The following is a 12392-nucleotide window of genomic DNA, read 5'->3' on the forward strand; positions in this document are numbered from 1 at the left end:
AAAGGGAGAATGAAGTGCGTTAGGAGACCGAGTTACCAGATATTACAGCTCCGATCTACAAACTCCAAAGTGAGCCTTTGGTTAAGTCAGTCCAGATCCTCTGCTCCTTCGTGGTTTCTCCAAGCAAGTTCTAGGCTAACGTGATTCGGGAAAACCAGTGGGAGTATGAATGTAGGGGGGCTCTTCGTGTGTGTTAGTCAGAGGTGATCGCTTCTCTAGGATTACTTCCTCTACTCCACAGATAAATCTCATCTCTCAAGTGCTCTGATTAAAATAAGCAAGTTAAACTCACAAGCTATTTAGTACATAGCTTTGTATTGTGTTACTGTATTCCACACCCAAATACAAGGTTTTTAGCCAAAAGCTTGTATCATTTTCCCCTCCCCATATCGGTTTGTCTAATCTTAAATACACTGCCTCATTTCACCAACTGTCTCAGAGTTAGCATCTTTCCATTTGATTAATTATTGTTACAGTATTACTTTTAAAAAAACAAATAACAGGTTTTTACGACAATAAACAATTTTTCTGCAGCCTTATAAATGTTTTTAGAGCCGGACAATGACAGGAGAGAATCCCTTTTATACATACTATCTTCTGGAAATACTATTAATCTTATTCTGTGTTGGTCATTAAGTAGCCATTTTGTAACCGATAACGTAAGTCTTAGACAAAGACTACCCATTACACAAACACTGCGGGGAAAGGATTTGTAAGAAAATGGAAGACTAAATAAGGCCTTGAATAGCTTTATTGAAATCTGTATAAATAAACATGCGCATTTCAAATGTAAACCCAAGTGAACTCAAGTGCAGACAAAATTTTAACCTCTGTCATGCAGGAGGTTAGTTTACATTTAAAAAAAAAAAACCTCAAAGCAGCTTTAAAATACCAGGATGAAACACCAGTTTTAATATCAAGGTATAAAGCAAAGCCATGTCCAACATACCTCATTTATATCCTGGTCAAATGCAATTTTTTAAACTTTTTAATGCTAACATAAATAAATAATTTACCAAAATGTGCACTCACAGAGTGAACTTTTATTTACAATACACAATTTATAACCTATTGTATTTGATTAGTTCAAGTGAAGAACATCATACTTTTTGCTTTTTGCTTTTTTAAATTATTTGTTTAAACGGTGGGACACAAAGCAATTCTCCAGGTAGTAGATATGTGAAGTGTGCCCCCACACTTCAGAGCCCCTCTCAAAGGCAGTATTGTATACAAATCAACAATACATTCTTCCAACTAGATGAAGGGGAAAGCAGCAAATTAAAAAATGTTTCAAACTGTCACACTTATTTTGGCATCCTGGACCCCTGAACATAGTTAACTAAAATCCAATTCAAAGTTTGTATGCCTTATATACTGTACAGGTTCTGACTTGAACATGCAAATGCCAATTCACTTATAATGAGTTACCTTCTCAGATATTCTGTAAGGCTACGGTGAATTCCATCAGGAACACACAAAGGAAATTAACAGGCCTACCTTTAAAGTCATTTTGTTCGTTAACAATTTAAAGGCAGGTTATATTGAAAAAATTCTCATCTAAGCCCGATACACAGTCATTACTATGGATACAGAATACTATTAACTCTGATCCTATTACAGAGTAGTTTGCAAGCTGTCAAACTACAAAAACTGGGGAGAGAGAACTTGCAGCACAAGTTTAAATTTTGGACTGACACCAAATTAAAATAATGCATCTTATAAGCAAGATAACAGGAATTACGTCTGCAGAGTAGATTCCAACAAGCAACAAAGGATACTTACATTTAATTGAAAAACTTTTTGTTAATGCAGCATGAAATCCAGAACCTGTTCCACAGCAGCAGTAAGATGAACGTAATATTCTGGATGCTCAACTATATCACAAAAGGTTAAAACACCTTTTCAAGCTATTTCTTCTATTGTGACCGAATTAAAAAAAAAAAAAAAGAAAAATTCATTTTTAGGGACAAACAAAAATTTGCTCTTTCAAGAAAACTACTGCTTATATATTTATGACGTTTTTACTCGTAGCCTGTGTGACAGCCGAAGAAACATGTATATATTCATCCAGAAACTAGACTTGGCAGTAGTATTCTTGCAGTACTAAGAAAATAAATGTCAGAAGTCCACAGATTTAACATTTTAGTTATTAACTCACATCCAAAACAAAAGAAAACATAATCCATCAGAACAGCAGCAGAAAACTTAAAAGGGGTTTATTTGTGGTTTCCTATATATAGCTTGTGAATACAAGACTGTAAATGCATTAGAGACAATTTCTGTTTAAGTTTTTATTGTTTCACTTCAAGTACTGCACATGTTAAAATGTAATAAAGATTTACATTCTGTTATCTGAAATTCCCCATCTCAGATTTTTATTCTTAATTTGGTGGGCAATTTCACTCTTTCAATAGGTATCCCCAGTAACAAAGTCTCTTTTATGGCTTCTAGTTCTTCCATTAGTTAGTGTGCATACAATTTTCATTTTCTATATCATTATCGTTTTCATTGCTGTCTTCATCACTTTCTAGTGGGATGCCTGTGGCAGCTGAAGCACCTTGTTTAGTTTCCCGGTCAAGAGGGAAAAAGCCAGTTCCACTGATCGTGTCCTGTCTCTGGTAGAAGAGCACATATGCTGCTTTGGACTGTAAAAGAGAGAAGTGTAATATGCTTCTGAGGCTCCAGACAAAACATTCACAATCCAAGTTACCCTTTTTTTTTTTTTTTTTGCTTCCAAGCCTACAAGGTAAAATTACAAAGAAATCCAAAGCTTTCATCTAAGTTATTTTTGCCTGTCGGAGCAAACCACTTTTGTTTTGTACTGTCCTTTGAAAGAACACAAACTTCTACCTACAAATTTATGGCAAGGTTCATTATTTACTCTTCATTTTTCTTCCCTCAAGAAGAAAACATCATCAACAGTCCTAATTTTAGAAAAACAAAAGGTACTTGCCACTATTTGGTCCTCACATGCGGTGGACACACTACTGTCATCAAAGTAGTACCATTTTCCATCATCCTTATTATTTGCAAAAGCCGTATCTAGGAGAAAAAAGTACAGTGTCTAGGGACTTTGTATCTTCACAGATGTAATACAATCAGTTGCTAGAGTACTGTTACTGTCAAACACTTGACATTTAACTAACTAAAACCTATTATCACTATTAGACTCATACTTACACACTTCTTTTTTTAAGCAAAGAAAGCTTAACCAATAACATTCCTCTTCTAAAGAGAACGTATAGTGAGAAAGGACAGTCAAAATAAAATCCCTCAATCGCTTTTTCATTTTTCTCTCTTCTTTCAGGAGATGCACAACGTACAAAAATACAGACAAGTAAGACAAAATCAGTTGTAAGAGCACGGTAGCTCTTACGAGCTCTTACGTTTTCTCTTTTCACAACATGCATAGCTAGAAGTATAAAAGAACCTACAATTATCCTTGAAAGCTCATTTCATATAGATTTTTATGTTAGCATACTTGTGAAAGCATTTCAAGTAATGAAAAAAAATGCCCCTCAATCATTAAAAAATGCCGTTGATTCAAAGTGATCAGTACTTAAATCAAAATAAACATGGAAAGAAAGCTGATGTAGATATCTGAAATCAACTTACAATGCCCTCCTCCCATTCCTCCATAGTGGTTGGAGACAGCAATCAAGTTGTAGCGGCAAGGCCCTGCATTGGGATTAATAAGGAACTCTGACATGTCCAAGTCGCTGTTTAAAGGAAAAAAAAAAAAGGAAAAAAAAACAACCAAAAGAAGGTCATGTTAATAATATTTTTAACCATTTCACATTTTGGTGGCCTTTGATCCCTTTATTTTATATTCCCCACAAAAAACACATACACCAGACTACACTGACAGTGCACCTCTTTCGCTCTATGAGGAATGGAACAGGAACCAGTAATCTCAGCCAAAACTATTGATAGAGTTCTTCCATACTTATCTACTATTATTATTTTTCCAAGTTCATACTTTTCATCTACAAGCATTTTGTCATCAGCGTTTACTGGATCCACGCATGGAAGCTGAGAACAAAACCATTTTACAAAATTGCTGGATTAAACATGTGCCCTAGTCATGCTAACTTTTACACTTCTAGCACCAAAATATTTAGGTTTCTTACTTTATTGGAAAGTCAACCAAAGTATCCAACTTGTCCCTCATATATCTGCTGTAGGAAAAACGCTTTAGATGAACTACCAGTACAGGGGGCAGTGACCACAAGTCTAACTTCTTGGTAGCTTGCTGATGTTCTTTACAGTTTGGACAATACCTAAAATTAAAAAAAAAAAAAATTTTAAATAACTGCAGTCTGTATGTATGTTAAAATACATTACCATAGAGAAAGCCAGTAACATGGGAGGAACTGAATGAGCAAAAGCTGAAACACACACACACGTTCCATCTTCTGTTACTAATGCTGTTGATATCCCTTCTGGTTTAAAATGTGAGGTGCTAGTGTGCAAGCATGCCCACAGTGAAGCTCGACAGCATTTTAAACACAAAAGTAGCACCCCCCAATACAGGATTCTCGCCTCCTGTAGTAGTTCCTGTATCTTTAGTTAAAACACAGCTTTCTCCTATTTTATGAAAAAAGATGAAGGGTTATGAAAATACTTCAGGAAAACTGACTATACAAAAAACCATAAATAACAGGCAACTGTGGTTCTTCCAAGTTTCAATTTCCGAATTCATCCATCTCCCACCCCATCCCACCTACCACTAAAACCAGATAACAGTGACTACTGGAACCTGAAAAAGCTCCTTACTAAGAAAACTTGCCTCCTTAGTAGGCAAGTACTAAACAGGCTGTGACATAAATTTCTGTTCCCTGCAATGCATACTTGAATCTTTCAAGAACTAAGGCTCAGGGAGGAAGGTAAGTAAGAACAATGCATGGAAGCAACTCTTCTGTGAAGTGGCCTACGCATATTCTACATCTTGGTATCTAACAAGTAAAGATCTGGGGGTAGGGGGGTGGAGGGAAGAGACAAGCTCTAATTAAAAAAGACTGCACAAGTGTCTTTACATAGCAACATCAGATAAAGACAAGAAATTAGGAAAACTTTAAGGGCAGGCTGTAATTGAAGAACTGTTTTCCCAGTTGGCTTAGAATACTTGGAATACAAATAGCACTGGATTAGGGATGATGAGCTCTCGTCGATTAGACCTGTGAAGACCTGACAAATGAAGAAAGAATGTGATTAATGACCTCTGGTGAGATGTATCTAGTAGCAACTGCTTGAATTCAGCAGTAGTTGTATTTTGTAGTTTAAATACTCTGCTTAAAATGTGCTGTAAAAATGGAAGCGCTTCACCATACTTGAGTTATACGGTATTTCAAATAGTCTTTCCGGTGTTGTATGATCTAGCCAACCCAGAAAAAAAAAAAAAGAAAATTTGTAAGTCAGCCCCCTCCCCTGCCCAAATAAAGGAGGATCTCCGGTGACAAAATTTGAAAGTCTCCAAAACTTGTAAGTATCCACAAAAGAAGAAGTGGCAGACCCTCTCTCCAAACTTAATTCTGAGCTTCAGGTGTTGGTGAAGGATTCTTATCTGCTAGAAGATTCCTGGAGAAGAAGGATCTTACAGGAACATCCCATAATTGTGAATATTCAGATAGGATTCCAAATCATAATTTGGAAGAACCATGAATCAGAATAAAAGCTTCTGCCAAAAACTTAATGGTTGGAACATGAATTTGAGAGGTTCTACTGACTACAGACATCTCCCATCCCACAAACCTGTCGTTTAAGCACATCCCTGTTTCATATATCAATGCAAGGCAAGTTATGTATTTGTATAAAAGAACTTCAGCATGCACCAACCTTTCTCATCTCAGAAAGGAGTATTTGTTTAAACCACTGCCTTGGATTTGGCACAGTATTACTCATTCACTGTGGATCACAGATCACAGACTAGAATATCATATGGATTTACCCTGCCTCCTACTTCTGAATGCATTAATTGTCTCCTATAGAAACATAACCGTCTGTATATGGTAACAATTTTAGTTAAGCAATGGATCAAAATAGAAAACATTTTGAGAATTTTCAACTACGCTTGAAATGACAAGATTCAAAATATCATTAAGAAATCAGTTAGGTATCTCTTAATGTTGACATGTGTTTTTGATTACATTTTGAGAAATACACCATAGAACATAACCATTTTAATTTTTTGTCCTTACCATGGGTCTTCAGCACCTAGTTTTTCCTTTGTTGTGAACAGCTCAATGCAATCTTTTAATTTCACAAAAGGCTTTTTGGGAGGCTTATATTCCACACTTTCATGTTTTTCAAAATCCTAAAGAGAAGTATTTCTTGAGTTAAGAGAACAAATGAAACAAAACTCATTTTAGTGATGTCGTCTTACTATAAACAGTAACTACAAAGCTCCTACATATGGAAAAACTGATCAGAAACCATTCAAGCAAAAAGTTTTCACAGCTTCAGATTTACTTCCCAATTAGTAAGCCTCAGATTTGCTAATTACTTAGATGTGTAAATGAAGTTTATTTACGACAACATATTTACTAGGAATAATGTGGAAAAAAGATATACTAGCTTCTTCTTTTGAAGACTTACAATCTCTTATGTCACATTAATTAAGTTGTATTTTTCACATTTAAGTTTTATTAGTGCTGGAAAGGGGAGCAACATGAACAGCTTACCTCTGCTGCACTGTCATCAAAATATCTCTTCTTCAATTCAGGATCCCAATCCAAAGCAAGGAAAGATCTTTCTAAGATTAAAAACATGTTTTCTCTTAATATTATTTCTTGCTTTACATGAAATTGTATTAACTTTGGGCAAACACTCTTCAAAATGAATTAAACAATGCTAGCATGAATTTAAGATGAAAAATTGAAGCACACACAATTTCTGCATTTCTAAGAGTTAATTACAATAACGAGTTAATTTACAGAATTTACTGTTGGAAAAAAGACATATCAAATAGCACACAGAGAGAATAAAACACTCTTCTATGGAAGTGGAGTCAGAAAAAAGTATTAGAATCAAATGTTGCCCAACCTGTTCCCCATGACTTACCATCAAGCCTAGGTTGCCTATCATCAAATCTAATATGCCTGGTATCATCTTTGATGTAGTTTATGTCAGTATTGCCTAAATTATTGAACTGGAATGTAAACAATCGCTTTTTGTGTCCCGTGAGTGGTTGACCTTTGCAAGTATCCTCAGTACATAATCCGTTTTCAGAGTCATTGTCACCTCCAACTGAGTCTTCTGACTGGCTGTTTTCATTCTCTGAAGGAAGTTCCTGATCCTGGCTGGATTCATCATCTTGTTCATCTGTTTCCATTTCACCTGAAACAATTGGAAGAATAAGGAGGAAGAAATGAGGTAGAATACCAATAATTGAAAGACACTAAAGAATTAACTTCAGTTTCAAATTAAACACAAAATACTAAACAAGTTTAGACATTCCAGTCTTACTTGGAGATCCTTCTTCGTGAATTCCATTTGGGCCATTACCATTGATACCATGGTCCTTACAGCAATGTAGGGATCCTTCAGTGTCTTCACTTTCAGTACATGTTTTTACGTATCGGCTAAATATAACAAATGAAAGCAACAGTTAGAATCAATGGATTTTTAAATATTTACATTGTTCAAGCCAGATAATTAAATGGTTACAGCAAATCTTTTCTAGTGTACTGTATTCCTGCACCCCTTTCTGATTTATTCAGAATTAATAGCATTATTGCCTAACATGTCTAGTGTTACAGGCACATATGAAAGTCTGCTTGTCTATGTTCTTATATGTTTGGCAGTTACTTCATTTTATACAACTTGATCCTTGGTATCAGTCTCTGTTTGTCCAGAAATCACTTCTTTAACTGTTCATTAACCATATTTTTTTACACACAAAAAAATATGGTTTCACTTACAGAGAAAGTTACATCAACAGAAAATGAAGCATAAATTTAAATTGGAGGTTATATGATTCTGATTTCTTCCACATCATGACACTTATTCCAGTCTAGTTTCAGAAAGTGTCTACCACGTAGTTTTACAACATAAATTTGTATATAAACTTGTATAGTAGATACAGGAGGCATAACCATAGCAGAATAATTGGCAAAACATTCCCATTTCACCAAGCCCTAACAAACAGCTATTTATACAGCAGAATTAATTCCCCTAAACTGACAATACAGGTTGACTCTCTACTGTCTTCTCAAATAATTTTTGGATGAGGTCATGCTAACAAAAAATCAAATTAAAATCCACAATAATTCACATCCCAAGTGGCTAAAATTTTAGATTTAATATATTTAACAGAAAGCAAATAAAAGACTAAGTACTCAAATCTAATCCGTTTGTTAGCAATGCATATAAAAATAATTGCCCACTGATTTCAACTATTAGCATTATTCATAACAAATGCATTTTTCTTTAAACAATAACCTTACCACATTCTTAGCAGCAGCAGGTTATACAGCTTATCTTCAGTATTGTTTCTAGGCACTGCTATGAGAAAAGGTTGACCAAACAGTGAAGAACCACTATGGCTGTAACTAGTGTGCCTGCACTTTTCCCTTAAACAAACAGGAATTATAACTTGTTCTGTATCTTCTGTTCTATTGATAGCAATTTCAAATCTAAAAGAAGAACAATCAGAAATACAAAGGACAACTGTCATTTAAAAGGGTACAAAGGGGAAAAAAATAAAAAATAAAACCCCCAAGATTTGTCTTTATCTTATGTCAAAGTTTTAATCTTTTGCAAATAACTAAACAAACTGAAAGAGACCTGAAGAATGTCATCTGTACTTACACGTAAATGTCATCACGTTCCATAATACTACTTAGATTTTCATCCATACCAAATATCCTGTGGAACCTGTGATTGTATATATCAGTAACAATCATCTAAAAAGAAAATGGAGTATACACATCATTAAATCAGGTTAATATGTGTTGGAATGTTCATTGTTGTGCTTCACATAAGAAATCACTCTTACCTTATCTGCAGCAACACCAGACAAAGCCGACAATGCTGTGCAAAGGTCCAATATATTTCCAATTTTGGGAACAACTACTTTGTACTAAAAAAAATAAAACGCCACTTTAATTTTTTAAGAGAACAAATATGCATGAGAAGAAAACCAAACAACTTATCACGTGTGCAGCACGCTTCACGTACTTCTTTCAGATTCTTGAACTTAAGGTGTAAAGTATGTCAATCAACTAACACAAATTCCAAAAGCTGCTGAAAACGTAGCAGTTACCTTCACAACTTTACTCGTACAAACACGCACACTTTGAATACTACATTTATTAGTTTATACAATGCTTTTTTATGTTATTTTGCTTTCTCCGTAAGACGACTAACAGCACCAATTACTTATATTTCAACAGCACCTGCTTATTTAAGGATTTAAACAGTATGCATGCTGTTGACTAGATTCTTAAGTTTGGAATACAACACAAGTTGTTTATAAAATATTACTGGGAAAGAAAGCAATGGCAGGCAATGAATAAAGACTGAATTCTAATTTCACATGCAGAGAGAGAACCTCATGATTAACAGTCAAAGAAAACCTCTCTGTGGCTTCCCTTAGTGCAGTACACCTGCAGCTTGTAATGAAACTCCACACAGGACTCTTACCTGTTATTTGCATAATAAATAAAGACAGGATTAATTAGAAATAAGGTTTTATAATTTTGTAATTAATTGCCAGGTACAGCATGTGTTTGGTATCTCCTTAAGTCTTATAGTTATTATAGAGCACAAAAGCTCTACTGAACTTGTACTCTTCCCAAACTCTATTCATTCCTGCATAACCATCTCACATGTCATACAGGGTCATTTTCAACTACTGTGTGTCCCTTGTGCAACCTGTTCTCACAAATAATCAAATTTCTAGCAGGCTCATCTCCCACTAATTAATACATGTCCCTTTATCTTTGACTTCCCCAACTCATACTGCCTTTGAGAACACTCCCTTCCCCCCCTCCCCCCACTTTCCTTCTTATAGTTCTCTGATTTCAGGTGTTAAAGCCTTTTTGCAAGTCTGCCTAACTGCCCGTGTCTTATTTATTTCACCTATTCTGGCTTACCCCATCAGGTTCAGCTAGAACCATTTAATCATGATTTTGTTACCATAACCTATGTACATTGTTTCACGCCATTCTAAGTTGTATAATACCATCCTTCCTAGAAAAAGGCAAAAGAGATACTCTTTACAAAGAAATCTCATCTGAAATTTTTTCTTTTGACTATTAAGTGATAGCATAGAAGAATTCAGGACTACCTAATATATTTAGTCATGGGGTTTTTTGCACCACTTATTACCAATATTTGCCTTTTGAGGTTAAGAAACTGAGGAATTAAATCTGCATTAAGTGCATAATTTTTTTTTTTATAACCATACAAATTCATTATAGCAACACTAAAATAAAAAATGAGGACAGCATACATTTTAAAGATTAAGAAGCCTTATTAACACAACCATTAAGAAATTTCCAATATCTTCCTTGAAACTGATAGAAATATAAGAAGGTATGTATAGTCTCCCTCAGGCTTTCTAAGTGGGACTTCAGAACACATACCAGAAAACTAAAGCTTGTTGGATTTGCTTACTGTACTTATAAATTTAAAAAATGTAAAGGAACTCAGGTTCATTGTTAATGCCATGTGAATCAGGAGTTTTGTACATAAACTAAGAGGCTTACCTGCATAGGCTTTGCAAGTGGATCCATTCTAACTAAATAAACTTCCAAAGTGCGTTCTTTTTTCATGGGTAATGGAAGTGTCAAGTAACAAAAGGGATCAAAGGTTACAGATATCTTAGCACATTCAGGACAAACTAGGGTGGATTTAAAAAGGCCATGAAATATATCTACAATGATGGAATCATTTCTTTTTAAATGGTTTTCCCAGGCTTCTTCAGCAACCACCTGTAATTAAAGCATGACCTGGGTTATGACAAAGTAGTAGGAAATGAATAGTGAGAATTATTAGTAAGAGCACTTGATAGAACACTCTCAGTTACCACCTAAACATAGAAATCTCACTCCAAAGGACCCTGTAAGATATGTTACTACTATCAGGATCACAGGTTCAAAGATGTATGCTTTTCCTAGGACAGAGATTCTGTCAGTGGTATTACGTAGTCTGAGAGAGACTTCAAGTGGCTTGGGGCAAGACAAAAGCAAACAAGACTAAAAATTCCATCTGAAGTAACTCATACTCATAACAAAAGAAATTATCTATATGCTTGCAGCTCAATGCTAGAAGAGTTTCCCTAACGTAAGAGTACTGGAGTGAGACAGAACGCTGCATACTTTAGATATAACAATAAAAGAACAACAGAATGGAAACTGTTTTTCCAACTGAATCGAACAAAAAGGTCTTAACAAAGCCTTAACACCCTCCCACCCACCAATTATCTTCCAAATAAACACGAATTTACACAGGTACTTGAACAAGATCTCCATTTTAAGGTCTTGGCTTATTTTCTGAAATCTCTTCCAGAAAAAGCAACACGTGATCAGCGTCTCAACCTTTCAGTGGACAATCATGTAGAAGTATCTTGCAACATATAGCCTTGACTAAAATGAAGATCAACACCAAAACCACTACCTTGTCTGGTCTCCCGTCTGCATCCTTTAACTGAATGTAAGGCTTTTTCCTAATTCGATTCAAATCCTCATGTAATCCATCCAAGAGAAAAGCCAGTAGTTCTTGACAATCTTGTTGCTGATAACCAGAAAATTGTGGTGCAAATCGTCCCACTTGTGTCTAAAAAAAAATAAATACAAATACTTCTGGTACCTTAATTGTTATAAAGAATAGATACTTCTGAGATGCTACAACAGAAAGTTGAAAAGGTAAAACTTCTAAAGTTATAAAAGATAAACTTTTCAATGCAGACAGGAAGCCAAAACTAATTCTCAAAGACCAAAGCACAAGGACAGTTGACACTTATTTAAATATATATCCAAGTGTTTTAACAGTTAAGTGAATGGACTGCATACTGATGAATATTACTTCAAATTCTTATTCTTGCATATTTCCTTCAGTTTTGTATACTTAAACTACAAAACCAAAACTGACAATGTACATTCAGGTTAAATTCCCCTACTGACCTTAAATGCTCTTGGGGTCACATAGCTGTATTTTCCTGACCACATTTGCTTGATAAGCTCTGCATAAGATTTTGCTATTTCACCTCGCATTCCTAAAGGATTGTCAAAATTCAGCTCTTCTTGGTATTTATCATTGAGGAAGTATTCTGTAAGAGGAGGTGTGTTGCTCAGACACTGTAAATAGAAACACAAAATTTTTAGAACAGTGATTTGAATTAGTTCTAAACAAAGAATGTTTGAACTTTGTTAAAGCAGAGATGAACAATA

General features: G+C 34.9%; 1 protein-coding gene across 1 annotated transcript in view; it reads right to left on the reverse strand.

Moving 5' to 3' along the window:
* Positions 1-733: 733 nt before the first annotated feature.
* The window catches only part of USP15 (ubiquitin specific peptidase 15), an 83295-nt gene continuing 71636 nt past the window's right edge, over positions 734-12392 (reverse strand). The window contains exons 9-22 of the mRNA XM_009327687.1: positions 12126-12299; positions 11620-11778; positions 10710-10934; positions 8996-9079; positions 8809-8903; positions 8445-8633; positions 7465-7580; positions 7060-7335; positions 6681-6751; positions 6198-6313; positions 4131-4280; positions 3616-3719; positions 2954-3042; positions 734-2645 (exon numbers count right to left, since the gene is read on the reverse strand). Coding sequence (XP_009325962.1) covers positions 2460-2645; positions 2954-3042; positions 3616-3719; positions 4131-4280; positions 6198-6313; positions 6681-6751; positions 7060-7335; positions 7465-7580; positions 8445-8633; positions 8809-8903; positions 8996-9079; positions 10710-10934; positions 11620-11778; positions 12126-12299 — 2034 coding nt within the window. The 3' untranslated portion in view covers positions 734-2459. The remainder of the gene's footprint in view (positions 2646-2953; positions 3043-3615; positions 3720-4130; positions 4281-6197; positions 6314-6680; positions 6752-7059; positions 7336-7464; positions 7581-8444; positions 8634-8808; positions 8904-8995; positions 9080-10709; positions 10935-11619; positions 11779-12125; positions 12300-12392) is intronic.

This window comes from Pygoscelis adeliae, unplaced genomic scaffold (genome assembly GCF_000699105.1).
Source record: "Pygoscelis adeliae isolate BGI_AS28 unplaced genomic scaffold, ASM69910v1 Scaffold113, whole genome shotgun sequence".
In the NCBI taxonomy this organism is placed as follows: domain Eukaryota; kingdom Metazoa; phylum Chordata; class Aves; order Sphenisciformes; family Spheniscidae; genus Pygoscelis; species Pygoscelis adeliae.